At 43.4% G+C, this 21087-nt stretch overlaps 1 protein-coding gene across 3 annotated transcripts; it reads left to right on the top strand.

The window, feature by feature from the left end:
* Positions 1 to 13360: 13360 nt before the first annotated feature.
* On the top strand, positions 13361 to 17494 carry LOC123789520 (GTPase IMAP family member 2-like). Of its 3 annotated transcripts, none has more exons than XM_045793604.2 (3): positions 13361 to 13557; positions 14710 to 14745; positions 15587 to 17494. In XM_045793604.2, exons 2-3 carry the CDS (start codon positions 14718 to 14720, stop codon positions 16570 to 16572), a joined length of 1014 nt encoding a protein of 337 aa, XP_045649560.1. In that variant the 5' UTR covers positions 13361 to 13557; positions 14710 to 14717; the 3' UTR covers positions 16573 to 17494. The 3 variants fall into 3 exon arrangements, with proteins under 3 accessions (XP_045649560.1, XP_045649561.1, XP_087716830.1); XM_087860704.1 differs by having other exon boundaries at positions 13371 to 13458; XM_045793605.2 differs by lacking the exon at positions 14710 to 14745.
* Positions 17495 to 21087: the final 3593 nt, after the last annotated feature.

Here is a 21087-nt window from a genome sequence, read left to right as displayed (position 1 = left end):
CTCTCCCTCTGCCACTCCCCCTGCTCACACACACTCTCTGCCTCTCTCTAAAATGAATAATGAAATCTTTAAAAAAAAGAATAAACTGATAAGCTCCTATAAACAATAGGAGAACTTAACGAATTGATGAATGCAAAATTAAATAAAAACCATAAGAACTGACTAACATACAAACAATAGCCAATTAGGTATGACTCTTGATTTAAAAAATAACAACAAAAAGTAAAATGCCTAAGAATAGAATTGAGAATTGTGTAAACATTCTATAAAAAGGAAACTTCTGAGGCTATGGAGCAAACAGAACTCTCACGTGACATTTGGTGAGAAGGTAAATTGGTAGAACCCCTTTGGAAAAGTCTGTAGCACACAGGAAAGCTGAATATTACACATAGTCGTTACTGAGATCTCCTCCCTGGAGGCACACACCCAGCACACATATGTGCCTCTTTTTCATGCAAGGGAACGCCTGTGATATTTATAGTGGTGGCACTTGGAATAGCAAAAAACTGGAAACAATGGCAGTGCCCACTAAGGGGTAAGTGTTCTCACAAAGAAAGAAGGAAGGATAAATGATAACTGTGTGAGGAGGAGGATATGTTAATTAGCTTGATTCTGGTGAATATTTGGCAATGTATGCCTGTATCAAATCACCAAGTTGTGTACCTTAAATAGATACAATTTTTATTTGCCAATTTATTTTATTTATCAAAGTTATACCTCAGTAAAGCTGGAAAATAAAATACAATCGATACATTCAAAGCACTCCCTATCAGAATACCATCAACTTTTTTCACAGAGCTGGAACAAATAATCCTAAAAATTTATGGAACCAGGAAAGACCCCAAATAGCCAAAGGAATGTTGAAAAAGAAAACCGAAGCTGGTGGCATCACAATTCTGGACTTCAAGCTATACTACAAAGCTGTAATCATCAAGGCAGTATGGTACTGGCACAAAAACAGACACATAGATCAGTGAAATAGAATAGAGACCCCAGAGATGGACCCTCAGCTCTATAGCCAACTAATCTTCAACAGAGCAGAAAAGAAGACAGTCTCTTCAACAAATGGTGTGGGGAAAATTGGACAGCCACATGCAGAAGAATGAAACTGGACCATGTTCTTACACCATAAATGAAAATAAACTCAAAATGGATGAAAGATCTAAATGTGAGACAGGCATCCATCAAAATCCTAGAGGAGAACACAGACAGTAACCGTCCTTGACCTTGGCTGCAGCAACTTCTTGCTAGACATGTCTCCAAAGGTAAGGGAAACAAAAGCCAAAATGAACTGTGGGGACTTCATCAAGATGTGTCATAATAGGGGCGCCTGGATGGCGCAGTCGTTAAGCGTCTGCCTTCGGCTTGGGGCATGATCCCAGCATTCTGGGATCGAGCCCCACATTAGGCTCTTCCGCTATGAGCCTGCTTCTTCCTCTCCCACTCCCCCTGCTTGTGTTCCCTCTCTCGCTGGCTGTCTCCGTCAAATAAATAAAATAAAATCTTTTAAAAAAAAAGATGTATCATAATAATAATAAAAAAATAAAAAAGATAAAAAGCTTCTATACAGCAAAGGAAACAGTCAACAAATCAAAAGACATCCGACAAAATGGGAGAAGATATTTGCAAATGACATATCAGATAAAGGTCTTATATCCAAAATCTATAAAGAACTTAGGAAAGTCAACACCCAAAGAACAAAGAATCCAGTCAAGAAATGGGCAGAAGACATGAACAGACACTTCTCCTAGGAAGGCATGCAAATGGCCAACAGACACATGGAAAAATGCTCCACATCCCTTGTCATCGGGGAAACACAAATCAAAACCACAATGAGATACCACCTCACACCAGTCAGAATGACTAAAATTAACAAGACAGGAAATGCCACATGTTGGCGAGGATGTGAAGAAAGGGGAGCCTTCTTACACTGTTGGTGGGAATGCAAACTGGTGCAGCCACTCTGGAAAACAGTACGGAGGTTCCTCAGGAAGTTGAAAATAGAGCTACCCTATGACCCAGCAATTGCACTACTGGGTATTTACCCCAAAGATACAAATGTAGTGCTCCGAAGGGGCAGCTGCACCCCAATGTTTATAGCAGCCATGTCCACAATAGCCGAACTATGGAAAGAGCCCAGCTGTCCATCCACAGATGAATGGATAAAGAAGATGTGATATATATATATATATATCAGCTATGAAAAAACTAAAATCTTGCTATCTGCAATGTCGTGGATGGAACTAGACGGTATAATGCTAAGTGAAGTAAGTCAATCAGAGAAAGACAATTACCATATGATCTCACTCATATGTGGAATGTAAGAAACAAAACAGAGGATCATAGGGGAATAGAGGAAAAAATAATAGAAAACGAAATTAGAGTGTTGAGGGAAACCATAAGACACTCTTAATCATAGGGGCGCCTGGGTGGCTCAGTCCTTAGGCGTCTACCTTTGGCTCAGGGCCTGGTCCCAGGATCCTGGATCGAGCCCCACATCAGGCTCCTCCGCTGGGAGCCTGCTTCTTCCTCTCCCACCCCTCCTGCTTGTGTTCCCTCTCTCGCTGGCTGTCTCTCTCTCTGTCAAATAAATAAAATCTTTTTTTAAAAAGGAAAAAAAAAGAGACTCTTAATCATAGGAAACAAAATGAGGGTTGCTGGAGGGGAGTTTGGTGGGGGGATGGGGTAACTGGGTGATGGACATTAAGGACGGCACATGATGTAATGAGCGCTGAGTATTATATAAGACTAATGAATCACTGACCTCTACCTCTGAAACTAAATATACATTGTATGTTAATTAATGAATTTAAATTACAACATTTTTTTTAAAAGTAAAATAGCTGAAAAATGTTTTAAAAAGAAAGTGCAAAAACAATATAGCCTACATTAATTGGATAAATTATACCGATTATATATTCATTCATAAATTATAAAGTATACAAATATTTTAAATTAGGTTATAGTCACACAATAGAATACTAATAGCAGCGACAATGCACAACTTATTGCTATGTATTATAATATGGATAAATCTCAACCGAATGGTAAGTAGAAAAGAAAAACAAAACAAAAAAAAACCAGAAAGCAGATACAAAAGAATGCACAGTACATAATTCCATTGATATAAAGTACAAGAATGGCTAAAATTGGTCTATGCTATGAAAAGTTCAGTTAGAGGTCATCCCTGGAGAGCATTAGGGGCACTTCTAGGATATTCTTTCTTTATGTTAGTGCTGGTTATACCTTATGTTACTATAGATCATAAAGGACCCATTATTGTTTTTAAATATTGGAGTATTCAAAAAATAATGACACCAAATTTCTCTCCCTTTTTCTGTGAAGCTTGAGATAATAAGACTAACTCAGGCTTCTCGTTTTCTTAATTCTCTGGAGGACAAACTATTATTCTAAGTAATATTTGCCATAAGACATTCTAAGGCCAGGAAGCAAAATGGTAAGCTAGAACCCTGCACTAAAACCAGCTGGATATGGGGTAGCTCAGTGATTCGGTGGGTTAAATGTCTGTCTTTGCCTCAGGTTATGATCCCAGGGTCCTGGGACCGGGTGCCACAGTGGGCTCCCCCGTCTCTTCTCTGCTCTTGCTCTCTCTTGGTATCTCTGTCTCTCTCTCTCCCAAATAAATAAATAAATAAATAAATAAATAAATAAATAAATAAAACCTTAAAAAAAAAAGCTGGGTAATTATTTTGAAAATTCTAAAATGATAGTTCTTCCAAAAACAGATTTCAGAAGACCAGACTGGAGGTGTTCTGATTGGATAATTTCAGTAGAAAAGATCTGGAGCTCTTAGTGGAGCTCAAACCCAATAAGAACCAATGGTGCAAAAAAGCGTCACCAAAATGAAGTCCCTTTAACTCAGGCTTTATTACCCAAAGTCCAGGGTTTTTGAGTTGAACCAGCAACAGCTACAAGCAGATGACTAATTCCAGAGACTACATTGGGGGGATATTGCCAATGTGGAGTGTTCAGAGGGGTGTAGCAAAGAATAGGAAAGAAGAGCATAAACTAATTCGAGAGAAAATGATGAAGGAACTGAATAAAAGTTTCAAGACCAACGTGCTTGGCAATCACACAGATGGGAAGAAACTTGCTGTCTGTTCATCTGCAAATGCAGGAGACAAACAAATGGGCACTTACTTTCAGGTTTCTTCACCACCAAGGAAAATCTAACCAAGGTGCTCAAAAATAGAAGAGAGTCCCGCCAGGGAGAGGCCACTGGAGTTGGAACAGAGAGCTTGTACCGCTGGGTGGTTTCAGGCACGAGCAGGAAGAGGTGTTTCTGTAGGAGAGCAAGGGGAACCACTGCTACTGGGCTTGACCCTCTCACTAGTTGATGATTCTGGCTTCGGTCTAAAGGCGCGTCATTATGCGGGACTTGAGAGCCAACTTTCTAAATCTCCCCGCTCTCCCCTCAAACACATCTCCTCTATGAATCTGCTCCTGTGCTTTGCTTTCACTCACCTGGGGTTTTATTAATTAGGACTGCAGAGAAGGGCTGGTTCAGCACACAGGAAATTGCTTAGGGCCCCACTGAGACGTGGTGGTGGGGCAGGGGTCCAGTCTCAACACAGCCAACAAGGGCGGGAAAGGAGGATGCCCCAAGGACTGGGAAGTTGGCGGCAGCCCCTCTGGGCGATCTGGACAGGCAGAGCCAAGGGTTGAAGAGTGAGGCATTGGGTGGAGAAAACTGTGCAGGAACGTCCCTCTTGTCAATCAGGGATTGCCTTTTCTGGTCTTCCAGTGGTATTTGCCAGTTTTGCTCCCATTTTCCCTGTTTGCCCCCTTTTGCGCTGTGTCATTTCATGAAGATCAAAAGGGATGTGGAAAGGGCAATTGCAATCCTTTAAGCAAGAATGGAAACAGAAACAAACACAGAGCAAAGACACAGTTATTTCCCTGACTTCCAGTAAGTGGTCGTCTCCCAGGAGCTTGCCTGACAGGACCAGCCCAAATGCTTATCACGGGTTGGTTGAGGGTGCCCCTGTGCCAGAGTCGCCTCACCTGCTCAGTATGCTTGTCCACAGCTCAGGTTCCCTTCACTCGAGCTCACACCTTGGGCTCAGGCTGGAAGGCAGAGAAAGGGCAGAAATACTTGTGCTCACTAAGTGGTCTCTTACTCGCTCACAAGAGAGTCAAAATTGCTCATTGTATGTTCTGCATGAAGCCCTGGTGTGGGTTTGAGACTGAGGAGAAATGCTTCCGCTTCACCCTCGCCACCCAGCATGGGGTTCAGAGCGGTCTCCCGGGCCACCTCTCCTTGTCCCTGCTCACCCCCTTTAACCTGTTCCAAGCGACAACTCACATAGCAGTTGGGGCCATGGGCCCAGAACTCCAGCTCTGTCCTGTGAGGTGACCATGATATTGTGTGACAAGGAGGCCAAAGGTGGAGGAGGGGAGGTAGGAAGTGATGGTGAGAAGACACAAGAAGCGTTGCCGCACCTACAGCTGAGTTTACAACAAACGGTCTTGTTCTTACCATTCAAGACGTTTCTGGGAAATGGGCTGACATCGAGTGTATACCACAGACTTCCTGGAGATGCCCAAGAACAAAACCCCCATCGTCGTGTTTAAGTAGAACACAGAAGACCAGCTTGGCAATTCCCTGGGAGAAACTAAGCAAAACCAGGTTAGCCATACAAAGGTTGATTTTGCTTATTTTGCAAGAGGATTTGACGTTGCTTCTGCCTCTGGAAATCACCAGCCAAACTTAAACTCTTCCCCAGAACTGGTACCAGGGAACCAGCTGCCAATTCCCTACCATTGAAGAAAATTCTCACCTTAGCAGCCATCACTGTGAAGAGTACCCAGGCGCTGCTGTCTCACTGTACCAGCTGCCTTAGGACCACACCCCCACTCCGTGTTTGGTTTGAGTGCTCCGGGTTTGCAATCTTTTTGGCGCGTGCACCAGAAACTTGTACGGAGTCCCACTTCTGCTATTCGTTGGGTTTCCTTCTGGGATTTCTGAACTTCTGGCACTAATAAAGGGGTACACACTTAGGTGAGTGATGGAGAACATGTGTAAAGACAAGACGCTACATTGTAAAGGGGAGAGCGGGACATGGTAGGAGATGCTGAGCAGACCCAGCCATGAGCCAGGGCTTTTCCCCCACTGCGCATGCCCTCCCACTGGCCGCCCTCCCGACACTGAGGCTGGGAGTAGGGCAGAGCTCAGGGCTCGGAAGGGCAAGGTCTGTTTGTGGTGCTGAGAAAGGGTCTGAGAATACTAGGAAGGGGCTGTGCACACCCAGCCTCCTTGACTATTTTGTGCCAAGACGTGGATAAAGCTGACTTAATTTACCCTTAGATGTCTCCCTCTCAACACTCCCCTGATGAACCTAGAAGTCAGAACCCCAGGACCAGCGGACCAGTGGGCTTTTACGAGTGTTGCCCTGACAGGGCTCGCTCTTCCAAACCTCCCAGTTTTGTCATTGTCCTCCCCCGATTTGGTCGCTACCCATGGTCTCCCATTAGGGATCACTAGGCACAGGTACGTGCCACTCTGTGGCTCTCTGCGAATCCGCTCAGCCCTGATGGAGGTTGGTGGCTGGGGCTCTCATGCCCACTGGGTAAGGCCAGAAGTAGCGGGCACCTCTAACGCTGTCGTAGGAAAAGGCCCACGATCACCTGCCACAACCCTTATTTTAACCCTAAAACATGTGAAGGGACGCTCAGAGCCCCTGTGAGTCCAGCCCATAGCTATAAAACACACGCAGCTTAGTGCCTACAACTTGCACCTCCTGTCCCTCTAACACATGTTCTTTCCACTCTGCTTGTGTATCAATGAGAGGCACAAATGCCAAGGTGACAATGGGAAAGTCTGACGTAGGAAAACCAGTGCCTCTGTGCTGAGGAAGAGTCCTCTTGTCACTGCATGATCACAACCAGCACCATGGCGCTCCTCAGAGAAGGTGGGCCCTGATGTAGCGATGGGAAGGGGCAAAGCTGATTGTGGAGGGAAGCTAGAAAAAAAGTCCCATCGTGTTCATGCAATGGAACACAGATTTGGGAGTTCATACACCGTCCTTTGTTAACATCTGTACAATTCCCGTCATCATGTGAGAATGTCTCATGGCCAGTGGGTCACGCTTAGAGGAAAAGGGGACCCTGCAACCACCTCCCACCACCCTACCGGAATGGTCTGCCTGCATCCTGAAACTTCCTGTATCTCCTGGGAAGGAAATCATTGCTTCGTGTCCAGATTAAATTAACTTCTGAAGCAAATTCCTCCATAGAGGTGCTCAACTCAGAAAGAATAACACCTAAAAATAAATGTTAGGAATGGGCGGGGCGGGGGTGCACTGGCCACCATGGTGTGTGGGGGGTATGTATTTTGGTTGTGGCAGGATCTGAGAAGCAGCTTGGGCAAAGTCTAGAGAGGCCTTTCCAGAAAAGCCCGTGCCTCTGTCTGCTGTTTGTGAGCGTTAGGACCCGTCAGTTCTGGAATCTGCAAGGACTGCAAGCCACGATTGAAGGCCATGGTGGGATACTTCAGACGCTCTGGTATAGGGGCTAAGGCACTGGGACCACACTGCCAAAGGGACATCGTGCAAGAAAGAGAGAAATACAGTGAGGTGGGACAGAGAGGCGCAGACAAGAGTGGGTGACACAGGGTTTAGGGAGTAAGAGAGTTGAGAGAAGGGAGAGGAAAGAGGGAGGTTATGTAGACAGAAGGAATTTCCCTCTTGCCCTGGTTTCACATCCTTAATTTAATCTGTGGGTACAAGGTCAAGATTATGCAATCAGATTTACCATGTGTCTGTTGCTCAAGAAAACATCACCATTGCAGACCCTATCACCGTAGCTCAGTAAGCACAGATCAGGGGAGCACGTGTTTGGCCGTACGTGATCACTGACGAATTCTGGGCAACTGAAATGTCGGTGGGGGTGGGGGTGGCATTCACGTTTGGGGGCTAGGAGGGAGAGGTCAAGTTAGAAAGACACCGAATAGATCAGTGTCTACCATCTCAGTGGATGATATTCAGAACCAGGATCCGGTCGCAAAAGAGACCTGCAGAGCTCATCTCTTCTACGATGCTGCCTATCTGAGAGCCCGGGGTCACAGCCTACCCCAAACGCACCCTCTGGCTGGTATCTGATGATTTGAATCTTCAGCTCTGCTTGAATGACTTTGACCTTCTCAGTCTCTCCCTATGTGTTGTTTTGTTTGCCTATGCGTGATCCCAGGGAAAACCTTTCCTCCTTGGAGAGGAACGATAGCTCTAGGGTGGTGGGATGCAGACGTGTGTTTGGACAGAGGACTTTCAGTCCCTTCTGGTCACACCAGATGAGATGGGTCACTGCTCCCTTGGGGGACAGAGCTTGCCTCAGGAGCACCTTTGGGGTTTGTGGTTTTCTTTCACTAAACCACAAAAGTTATTTTTCAGTCTTGGCAAAAACACCCGGAAACCAGGTTCTTATCAAGATACAGTTGAACTCAGCAAAAACAAGAAGTAAACATGAAAGGCTTTCATGTAGAAATGGTTGGTGAGGAAATGAAGGAAGGCAGGGTCCAGAGCACAGGGGAAGGTGTCAGGAGGTGGATGGGGGCCAAGACTCCGAGTGCTCACCTCCGTGGTCAGGGCCAGGGCTCCTCTTCAGCTCTCGTTGACCACAATTGTTCTGTTTCAGTGCACTAAGGGGGAAGAGGTAGGGAGCAGAGGAAGTGAAGCAGGGCCCCAGTAAGATTACTCAAAAGCAGGTAATGTCAAGCACGATGAGGGACAGGGCTTTGGAATCCATCCTTCAGTTTCTCTTCCATGTCAGGCTTGCCTAAGAAAGGCAGTCATGATGGGGGAAGGGTGGTGGTGGTAAACAATCTTGTTTTCTTTTAAAAGATAGAACCAGAATTCCTCTGGAGGTGAAGAATCTGTTCGGAGGAACAACATGGCTGTTAGGTTTGGAAAGAAGAGGGGAGCCCAAAAGCTGATGTAGCTAGAACGGCTGGAACCCGGGTAATGGGGCAGTTAGAGAGGGAGGAGCTACTCTGTTTCAGAAATGGATAAGATCACTATGAAGCAATGTAAAATCCTAACGCAGCAATTAACAAATAGAATCCAGCAATACCTTACCTGCTAGGCAAAGAAGGATCAATATCAGGAAATACTTTTGTATAAGTTAATGTATTATGTATTATTATATATATATAATGTATTATAATCTGATAATCCCTTTTGCTATTGAAACGTAAGTTGTTAAAATTCAACGTCTCATAATCGGTTATTTTTTCAGGATGGTAACATTTTCCATCTGAACCTCCAAGCATCTTGTTCAAAGAGAATCAGTGAAGTATTGCCACAGAAGTTAGGAAGAGCATAAGGAGGCCTCCTGTCCTTGTGATTATTTGACATTCTTCTAGAGACTAGCCACGACACAAGTGAACGAAATTGCAAGTTGAAAAGAAAGAAGCCAAGAAGAAGAGGAAATGTGATCATTGGGGCCCCATAAAGAACTTCCACAAACCAATTTCAAAATGATTAACAAGAGAATTTAAACATGGGCAACAAATATATAAGACAGGTGTATCGATAAAGAAAAAGACAGTTCCTATTCATATGAAAAATATTCATTCACACTCATGTCGAGGAATGTGTATGAAAGTCACTAAGATATGATTTTTCTCTGATCAGATTGGCAGATAAAATCATGAGCAGGGATATGCGGAAACTAATACAATGCTGGTATAATGTAATTTGGTTAACATTTTATAGTGAGCAATCCAGTAATACCTATCAAAATTACAAATACGTGTACCAATTGTGTAGCAATGCTACTTCTAGGAATCTCTTCAGGTGACCCAACTTTCTCTTGCTGGACTACAAACCACTCCACAACTCAGTGGCATAAAGCAACAATTCTATTACGTTCGTGATTTCATGTGCTAGGAATTCAGGCAGAGACGGAGGGTATGAGTTGTCTCTCCTCCATGCAGACTGGGGCTTCAGTTGGGGTGGCTGGAATGGCTACAGGTAGGTGGGACGCAGCTAGATGAGAGCCCCATGGCGGTGGCTTCCTGGTTGTGAAGTGTGTTCCTAGATTGTTCTCCATGTTGCACCTGCTGGGGCTGGAGCATCCAAGATGGCTTCTCCACTCCTTCCCCAAGGTGACGGCACTCTTCTCCTGGTTGTTTTGATTACCAGTTCCTCACAGTGAAGTAAAGTCAGGAATTTTAAGGGAGTATTGGTCGGCTTTAATCCCTGAGAGAGTAGGGAGGTTGAGGAGCAATCACCGTGGCTGTTCAGAGGGGTTGAGATGGTGTGGGGGTGAACCGGTGGAGGAGAGAGTGGAATGAGTCATGCCTGAGGCTTGTCCGTGTTCCATTTCAAGGAGCTGGGAACTGTCTTCACATCATGGTACTTGACGCTCCGGAAGGGGATGACTGTGATCCATCCTCTGAGATGGTAGACAAAGCAATGGAATAAGACTCAAAATGGACGTCCCCTGCGCTCCCTGACTTGCCCTTGGTGACGTGACGCTGCTGGTAATTGCATCATTTAGTGGAATGCTTCTGTTGCTGTCTTCTGCGTGGAGTTATTCTGGAAAATGTATTGTAAACCCTAAGGAGTGATTGTGGAAGCAACTGAAACATCAGCATCCTTCCTGTTCTCCGGGTGTTGAACACAATGGGCAGCTAGGAGCAGGATCCCATGATCCCCAGGGGCAGGGCATAGGTTAGCAGCTATAGAATATAGCTCCCCCCTTCCTGTGCCTGGGGATTGCTCGCCCAAACATCCCCCTCCTCCCTTATCCCATGACTGCCTCCATACGTGCCGGCGTGTAGGGGACGATGCAAGCCTGCTTTAGGGCTTCAGGAGAGCTGCCATCCCTTTGTACTCCTTTCCCACGCTTTGAGGCACCTGCCCTTGCTTTTCTGATAAAAGAGAAAATAAAAGCTACGTGCAGAATTTAGCTGCTCTCTCCCTTGCGGAGGTAGCCCTGCACAGCCACTCGGATAAGTTTCTGAGAACTTAATTTCAGTGTGTGATGACACTTTTATAGGACTTCAAATTTATTTAAAAATTTTTAATTTAAAAGTTTAGTTTTTATTCTTTATGATTATACTATGAGATTGGCCCTTTTTGCAACGATGGCGTCAATTCAAACCAATTCCTTGGCAGCCACTCCTGTGCTTTGTTAAGCTCACAATTTTACACACTTTTCAATGGACAAGTCACTAAATCTAACCTCTCTCAAAAGATCCAACTTTGTTTTTTGTTTCTGTGTCAAGTTTATCTGTTGTGTTGTGTCTCTCCTTTGTTTTGGTTTGCAGTTATCTCTTCCAGGAAACTTTGGAAGTGAGCAACAAACTTCAGGCGTGGATTGGTCGACACACTACCCCAGCCTTTGCTAGTTCATGTCAGACACTCTCACTGCTTCAGATCTGCCGTCTCAACAACTTTCAAGTGTACGTTCCAGAATTATAACTATAGTCGCCATGTGGTATGTTAGATCCCAGAACTTAGTCACCTTATGATTGCAGGCTTTCACCCTTTGGCCAACATCCCCTCATCTCCCCAAATCCCTAACCCCCGGTAATCACCATTACAACTCCCTGTTCCTATGAGTTCGACTTCTTTTTAGATTCCACATATAAGTGCGATTATACGGTATTTTTGTTTCTCTGTCTGATTTATTTAACTTAGTATAATGACCTGAAGTTTCTCCATATTGTGGCAAATGGCAGGATTTCCATCTTTCTCATGTCTGAACAATATGGCATTGTATACACCTGCCACATCCTCGTTATCCACTCATCCACTGACAAACATAGACTGTTTCCATAACTTGGCTTTTGAGAATAATACTGCAATGAACATGGGAGTGCAGGTATCTCCTCAAGGTACTGATTTTGTTTCCTTTGGGTATAAACCCCAAAGAGGGATTGCTGGATCGTATGGTAGTTCTATTTCAATTTCTGAAGGAACTTCCATCTGTCTTCCATAATCGCTGTACCAGTTTGCATTCCCACCAACAGTGTACGAGGGTTTCCCTTCTCTCCACATCCTCGCCAACACTTGTTATTGCTTGTGTTTTTGGTCATAGTCATCTGACAGGTGTGAGGTGACAGCCTATTGTAGTCTTGATTTGTATCTCCCTGGTACTTAGTGATGCTGAGCACCTGTTCATGTACCTGTTGGCTATTCATCCATCTCCTTTGGAAAAAATATCTATTCGTGTCCTTTGCCCATTTTTAAATTGGGTTCCTCGTCAGGATACTTATATGAGCCAATAGCTGTCTTTTGTTAAACCCAAAGTGCTTTTTTGGGTTCAGAAAAGCAATGTCTTAAGTTTTTATTATTTAAAAAATTTTATCTCTAGCTGATTTCCTGAATTTTATCTATGATTTAGAAAAGTAATGGGCTTTGGGTGATGTATGTTGCACTGTGTTTGTTTTACCTATAAAACAATAGGAAATAGGTCCCTGTTAGTGGTTTGACACAGAATGGTGTATTTTTAGGAAGAGATTACTGATATGAAGCAGGAGTTGCCCATATTGTCTTGTTCTTTAAGTATACCTAAGGAACTGTCAGGGAAGGAGCTGGAAGAACACAAAACAAACTGATAATAGTTTGTAACAGGGTAGTGATGTTCACCCAAGTCGCATGGCTCCACTGCCTTTCCCAGCCTCCCTAAGACCGAGCGCAGAGCCGGGGATGACTCTTCATCAGTGCATTGGGAGGGAAAGCCACATGTGGTCACTAGGAATCTGGGATGAAGGCAATGTAAACTCCATATTCTCCCTCCTCCTGCTGTGATGACTGTCATATAAAGAAGCAGAAAGAGCATTTGAATGGTTTTGACTTGAACTCTCTCGGTTGTTCTTCTGGAATGTGGACACTCCCGATTATTACTGGGGACACAACTAGATCATTAGTCTCCAGAGGCGTGTTCCCTGAAATGACAGAGCTGGATGGGTAAGAAAGGCAGGGGGGCCATGCGAGCCATGAAGGAGTTATTTCAAAATGCTTTCAGGGTTAATGACTGCTAACTCCCAGTCTGACTCAAGAAATGGGTTTCTCACAGGTTCCCCTTTCTACATCCTTTTCCCTCTGCTCAGCACCCCATTAGAGGTGTCCCCCAACCCCCAGACCCATGCTCTTGTCCTCCCCCAATGATACTTGCCTTTAGAACAGTCACTGCACCCCTGAGAATGAGGCTTAACTCCTGGGTGGGCTTTGCATTTGGGCAAAATAGTGACCTGGAGGACACGGCCCGAGGCAGGAAGAGATCAAATCTACCAGCTACCCCACGTGCCTGCCTTTCTTCCCTGTCCAGCTGAAATCCTTCCAACACTGCTTTTTCACTACTGGCAAGACAATGTGCTCCACATCATAGCAAGTAACGGCGGATTGAATTTTCCCATTTTAACACAGGCACATGGTGGGGCTCTTTTGCAGCAGGGAAGGTCTGCAGACATTAAGGAGAGGAAGAACACAGGTTGGGCTTTTGTTTTATTTTCTCTTTCTGTTTGAGCTGAGCTGGCAAGTCACAGGTTTGGTCGGGGAGTCATCTGGGTTTCTTTGGACAGTAAATCAGGTAAGCCCACATTCATGAGAAGTGCCACAGTGTCGATTTCTAATTCCCAGGCTATGCTTGAAAAACAGATATTTTTTTAAGAACAAATTTTCCCTGTTTTAAGGGGAACGATTTAGAGTGGCTGCCTCTGGCTGGAGTACAGCCCGTTTACAGGACTGTGAACGTTGTATAGTTCAGTTATCATGTTACTGGCAAAGAGAGCTTCTTAGCACGAAGCCAATAACGGTGCTAACTGGGCAGAATGTGGGCATTCACATGTGCTCGTGAGTCTTCTGTGCCTTTTCACGTTGGAGTACACGGCCAGACTGAAGCAAGAGACAAAAATCATCTGATGAAAACGAACCGATGCTTCTCACTGCACAGGGAAAAGGGAATGGGTCCCAGGGCTTCTTCAAGCTGGCTGTTGAGGAATGAGGAAAATTCAAGTAATTGATGGATTGAATGAAATGTAGTTCAGTCTTCAAGGACAGTGTACTTAATTCACTGAGTCTCTCACAAGAATTCCAAATGAAGGGGGAGATTTGGAGAGAGGGGAGAGGGCAGGAGAGGAGGGAGCAAGACGAGGAAAGGAGGGGAGAAGCCAAGAGAAGACTGAACCTTGGATTGTGGAAGGCAGACCCAGAAAGGAAGGGGAGACAAGGAATTGGTGAGGCCAAGGAGAGCAAGAGAGAGACTGGGAGGTTACAGGAGGAGGGAATAAGGAGATAGAGAAGAGGTGAACATGGAGACCAGGAGCAGGTGGGGCTTACAAATGAAACGAACATCTTCTCTACTCACTAACTTACTGGGTGACTCTGGGCAAATGTCTATGTCTCTGTAAGACAGAGTAATTCTTTCCCCCATCAGTTATGTCGAAACAAACAAGGCATGGGTGTGACAGTGTTCTAGGAATACAAGGGTATTGCATGATTCAGAACTAAAAACATTATATATATATATATGTATATATATATATACATATATATATATCTCATATGTTATATAATATTATGTATATATTTAGAGCTGGATAGGAAAGAAAAGCAAGGGGGCCACAGAAGCCATGATAAGTTATTTCAAAATCCTTTATGGGGAAATAACTGTTAAGTCCCATGTGGCTCAGGAATATGTAGATTATATATATAATTGGTCTCTGGTCTCTCTGTGCCTCAGGAACAGCAATGGACCAACACGAATGCAGTCACTCTGGTAAGTGACTTCTTGTGTGTGTGATTATTTAACCATATTGTGTGCCATTTTATATAAAAATCCTGCTACTCTCCCCAAGCAAAGTATAAGCTATCAGATGTTTCTCCATTAGAGAGAAGAATTTTACTCTGCTTATTCCAGCATTTCCCCAGTCCAGCCTTTTCACTGGTGGTCAAGACCACACCCCAACCCAGCAAGGTCAGAGGAGCCATCTCTGGCCTTAGAACAGAGTCAAGTTACTTAATCCACCTGGGGATGAAACCCACAGTTGTGGCTACACATCTCTGATCTTCAGAAAATTTGTCTTTTAGACAGTCAGAACTGGGTGATTCAGGCAAGCCTTGCATGAGAAGATATGTTTCTAAATCCATATCGTCCCCCAAGTATGGTTTGCTAGGACCCAATATGGCAGCATCCTGTAGCTGAAGAGAAACTAAGATTAAAAAAAAAATTTATTTATTGATTTCAGAGGGAGAGAGAGAGAGCACACGTGCAAGGGAGCAGGCTGAGGGGCAGAGGGAGAGGGAGAGAGAGAATCCTTGAGCAGACTCCCCACTGAGCACAGAACCCTATGCGGGGCTCCATTCCAGGACCCCACGATCATGACCTGAGCCACAATCTAGAGCCGGCCTCTCAATCAGCTGAGCCATTCAGGCGCCGTGAGAAATTGAGTTGTTTTAAAAATCACTGTTGATTTGATTAATAATGGAGTTAGCGTCTAGTTTAAAACCAATATATTGGGACACTGTCTTTGCTCATAATGTGGGAATATCTCTTGTTGTTAAAAATATTCCACTGGTATAAGCAGTATAGTCATAACACAGGAAACTTGCTCTTACAGGACCATATATGAAGAACCAACGCGCCAGAGGATCAGAGCTGAGAATCATTCTGGTGGGCAAAACAGGAACCGGCAAAAGTGCCACCGGGAACAGCATCCTTGGGAAGAAAGCATTTGGGTCACAGCTGACTGCCCAGCCCTTTACTAAGACTTGCAGTGAAAGTCAGGGAAGCTGGGGAGAGAGAGAGATAGTCATTATTGACACACCGGATATGTTTTCTGGGGAGGACCATTCCGATTCCCTGTGCAAAAAGGTGCAGAGATGCTACTTACTCTCTGCCCCAGGACCCCATGTGCTGCTCCTGGTGACCCAGCTGGGCCGATTCACCACCCAGGACGAGCAGGCTGTGCAGAGGATGAAGGAGATCTTTGGTGAAGGTGCCATGAGTCACACAATTGTCCTCTTCACCCACAAGGAAGACCTCGAGGGAGAATCCTTGACGGGTTACATCCAGGACACAGATAACACAGCCCTATCCAAGCTGGTGGCAGCATGCGGCAGGCGAGTGTGTGCCTTTGACAACCGTGCTACAGGGAGCAACCGGGATGGCCAAGTGAAGGAGCTAATGGACTTGATGGAAGACCTGGTGTTGGAGAGAAGTGGTGACCACTACACCAATGGGCTCTACAGCCTAGTAACAGCGTCAGAGTGTGGACCTGTGTGCGAAGAGGAAAGTTTCAAGGATTTCAAAAGAGCTCTTAGGAAGTACATGGAAAATCAGAGACGTTACTCCACCAGGGCCAAAGCCAATTACCTGAAACAAGCCCTAATCAAAACACCAGTCTTTATTTCACTTTTTATTCAGTTGTTTGTCAAATTGCTAATTCTATTATTTTGTGTATTGTATAGAATGTGTGTCTTGTTTTCCTGCTTTCTTTTTAGTGTATGTTGTTTGTTCTGTAGCTTACTGTTAATGATAGCTAAAATACTGATGATAATTTTGAGAAAGATCACTGGGCGACAAGGCAAGACTCTTAGATTATAGTTACAGGTCAGCGATTATTTATTCATGGCCAGATATGGGGTGAATCCAAGTGCCTTCCCTGGAAAACGCAGTGCCTGACATCAGTAAATGTTAGCTATTCTGTGAAGGGTTTATATCGTAACATAACTCTCTTAATGAACCAAGTTATTTTAAAAGTTACTGACTGTTTTGAAATATGGCATGAAAACCTTTTGAAAGCTTGTAAACATAAAATTCCTCTCATTTGCAAATCTCTAAAGCCAGTTTTATGTTCCTGGAAATGCCTTTTCTTCTTTATGATACTGCTATTTCTACTGAATATAATAGAAACAACAATAAAATTTCTACTCAGTATACTAACACAGCAATAATAAATAAGCCGTGAAGTTCCTGAGAGCCCATGCCTTTAATTCTGTTCTGTCGTTTTATCTTCAGAAGTTGGTAAGTGAACGCATGGTTCATTTACTCTAGAATGGGATGAATCCATGTGAAGCAATCACACAAAGACACACTCACACATCAGTTATCTGTTTCATGTGCATCAAATTTGCTTAATATTGAAACGGGCTTGGCCAGATTTTATCTCTGGCCCCAGTCCTGTTTAGTATTAAAACACACACAGAGGCTCACCCTTCACACAAGGTGGGAATTGTGCAGCATTGTCCTGTTCAATGCAGATAGATGTGGAATTTATTAAGATAAACAGAATCTTCGTGATTGATGAGCTCACTAGAAAATCAGGAAGACTCCAAGGGTGAAGCAAACAATACATATAAAAAGAATGTGGGGCTAAAACGAGTTGAGAGCCATCAGGAAGGTGCAAACATAGAAGGCAGGGTTGACCGACAGACAAATGCCACTATCAATCCTGAGATCAAGAAAGTCAGCCTTGGGTTGTCGGTGAAGTGGAAGAAATGATTGTGAGGCTTCCGGATTATGTCAGTGAACCCTCAGGGAGCTAATATTACAAATTCATTTTTTAACTGAATACATAAATTTCATATTTAAAGTATACATATTTTCACATTTCCCTCGTATTTTACGTTTCTGGAAAACTTTGTTCTTTCCTGCTCATCCAAGTGGTTTTTTTTTTCTATCTAACCTTGCTCTACATTTCCGTTATACAAGCCCTAGTGGGACAAATTCTCTCTGGTTTGCACTGTCTTCAAATGTATTTTTTTTAAATCTTCATTCTTGAGGGATACTTTTACTGAATAATGAATTCTCGGCTGATCTTTCCTTTTTCTTCAGCACTTTAAATGTATTCCAATGTTTTCTGGCTTACATTGTTTCTGATAAGAAAGCAGCTGTCTTTCTTATATTGGTCCCCTATGTATATGGTCTTTTCCCCTCCTGTGGTTGATTTAAAAGTTTTCATTTTCTTTGGTTTTCGGTATTTTGACTCTAAAGTGCCTGGTTTGTTTCTCTTTGTATTTCCTACTTAGCATTGATTAAGATTTTTGGATTTAAGCATTAAAGTTTTTCATCAAATTTTTAAAATTTTGGTCATTACGTTCTCAATTTGTTTTCATTCTACCTAGTTCAGTCTTATCTTCCCCTTCCTGGATTCTAATTGTGTTAGACTGCTTGATACTATTCCACTGCTCGCTAGTGCCATATTCATTTGTTTTTTCAACATTTATTTCTTTTTTGTGCTTCAGTCTCAATAATGTCTCTTAACCTGTCTTCAAGTTTATAGATCCCTTCTTCAGAGCTTGTAGGTCCATCGACTTGATTGTTGTTTTTTAAAATTTGAGATATTTTATTTTCTAGTTCTTTTTACAGTTTATATTTCTCTCCTGAAATTCTTAAGCCCTATATTTCCTTTTGTATAAATCTTTAGCACCTTTGTAATTGTTATTTTTAAGTACTTAACTGAGGGGCCCAATGTGGTTCAGTCAGTTAAGCATCTGCCTTTTGATCAGGTCAAGATCTCAGGGTCCTGGATTCAAGCCCCACATTGGGCTCCTTGCTCAGCTGGGAGCCATTTCTCCCTCTCCCTCTGCCCCTTCCCCCCACTCCTGCTCTCTCCATCTTTCAAATAAATAAATAAAATCTTCTGTAAAAAAAAAAAAATCCTTACCCTAATTCCAATGAATGAGTCATCAGTGGTTCTGTTTCTACTAGCTGTTTAATCTTCTGCTTATGAGTCCTATTTTCCTGATTCTTCATATGTCATGTAAATTTGTATTATATTCCAGACAAGCATGTTTACCCTAGTTTTGTCTATTTCCTGAAGAGTACATGTTCATTGGTCTGTCTGCCAGCTAGAATGATCACATCATTGGTTCCTAAATTTCAGTTGAGAATGAGAATGAGCTTCAACTTTAAATCGATTGTGTTTGGGATGCCTGCATGGCTCAGTCGGTTAAGCATCTGTCCTCACCTCAGGTCATGATCCCAGAGTCCTGGGATGGAGTCCTACGATGGGCTCCTCACTCAGCAGGGAGGCTGCCTCTCCCTCTGCCTGCCATGTCCCCTGCTTGTGTGCTCTCTCTCTCTCTATGACAAATAAATAAATAAAATCTTACAAAAAAAATAAACAGATATAGTTTACCTCTGATTCATGCAACCCACAATAACCCCCTATACAACAACTACCAGCTTTTTTATCTAGTCAGCATTAGAACTGGGATAGTGTAAGCCTCTTACTGAAAATGGTTTTACTTCACTAATAGGGCCTAATAGGATTGAATCACTTCTACCTGTTTTCTTGACCCTTACACACTGCTGTTTTCTTAGAAAAAATATGTGATGGGAAGGAGAGGAGCTATCAAGATAACCAATTTGGTTTTCCCCCTGGGATCGTACAGATCCCAATATATTTTGATAGCCCATTGTCAAATGATCATCTAATTTCTCCTCCACTCTGCAAAATCTACTTTCTCTGGCAAGCCAACACCTCCATTTGTTTCTATCCAAACCAAGTCCCTACCCCAGGTGTAGAAGGCCTCTCAGCTCTCTGCTCACCTATGAAGGGCTCTTTTCTACAGAGAATTCAGTTCCTCGGTGCTTCTTGGCATCCACATCCTTTGCCAGACACAGAGGAGTATGTTTTTACTGTCTAATTCCTTTTGTCAGTATGGAGACTAAAGACTTTAGCATCTTTCTGCAATCTAACCAGAAGCAAAAATATCCTCCATTTCAACTTTTTTTTCTTTCAAACTTCCTTCAGCTTGTCTTTAATAACAACACACTTTTCAGCGATTGCCCCACTTCTCAAACATTTGCACTGCTTTCCCCATGATGGTTCCCGAATTATAAGGGTCTTTGGAGTTCTGTCCTCAGTCCTTTTTTCTTTATACCCTGCACATTTTCTCTGAGAGATCCCCCACCCCCATTCTTTTGTGTCTTATGGCATACTGATACTTCTTCAAATATACTTCCACCTAAGTCCTTTCTCCTGGTCCTTTACTAACTGAACTCATCCAGGGTTCTTGCACAAGTCTCAGTTTATTACAATATTTGTGTTTCTCTCAGAACCTCTATTCTATACCTTTGACTTCAGTGACCCAACGTACATAATATTTGAAGGTGAAACACACAACATTTTAGCTGCTGATTTGGCTTACAAACTTCTATCCCTTTTTATGTTATGCCCTCAAACTAGGAAGCATGACCTAGTTCTCATTGAGTCCTAGATACTACCTCCTTGCTCGGTACTTCCAACAATTAAACATTGATTATCACAACCTCCCTCTCGCCCCCCCAAAAAAGGAAAGTGGTACCTACATGATGCTGAAAGAGTGCTTCTAAATGCTGGGGAACAGTGGGCCAATGTCTTCCATGTAGTCAGTATTTTATTGAAGGAGTTATGTCCTTATAACCAACTCTGCTGATGGATATTTAGATCATTTTATTCTTTTGTAACCCTGGAAATGCTGATAATTGAGCTCTGGGCACACCAAATAAAGACAGGGCAAAATCAGGGCTGAAGAATGATTCCAGAAAGTTTGAACTTCTCATTGAAGGTCTGTTCAGGAAGGATGTTTTCTTTAAAACTCATGAATTCAATATTTTCCAGGTCATCTTTCCTGACTTTATAATGAACATGCAAGTATTGAAAAAGCAGAGAACTGGAGGAGGAGAGGAGAGGAAGCAGATGTCCTGGATAGTTCTGAATCCCAGGAGCCTCAGGGCCCTAGACCTCAGATGGGTTCTACAACCCGATGGCAAGTCAGCAAATAATAGGGGACCAAGCCCAGACAGAGTGAGAAATAGTCAAAAGCTAGTAGGAATGTAGAGGAAAATGGAGACAGAGACAATTGCTTTTGTATAGGAAAGCAATCCCAGAAAGCACTAGTAGGATGGTGGGAATATGAGACCGGGAAGGGGAATAGAGCCAATCCAGGTTGCACTGATGAGCATGTTCCCACTGTAGAATACTGGGTCTCAGTCCAGTTCAGGACCTCAGCAATTGGTGTGAAATACACCTCAGAGTTACCTTACTTGGTGAGCAGTAGACAATTTAATAAGCCAGGACACCAAGGTATCTAACCACTCACTTCTGTCATTGATAAGCCCTGCTTCAAGAAA

Source organism: Ursus americanus, chromosome 3, assembly GCF_024610735.1.
Source record: "Ursus americanus isolate L20-20 chromosome 3, mUrsAme1.1.p, whole genome shotgun sequence".
In the NCBI taxonomy this organism is placed as follows: domain Eukaryota; kingdom Metazoa; phylum Chordata; class Mammalia; order Carnivora; family Ursidae; genus Ursus; species Ursus americanus.
The sequence above is the reverse complement of the archived record's forward strand: the minus strand, read 5'-3'. Positions and strand labels throughout refer to the sequence as shown.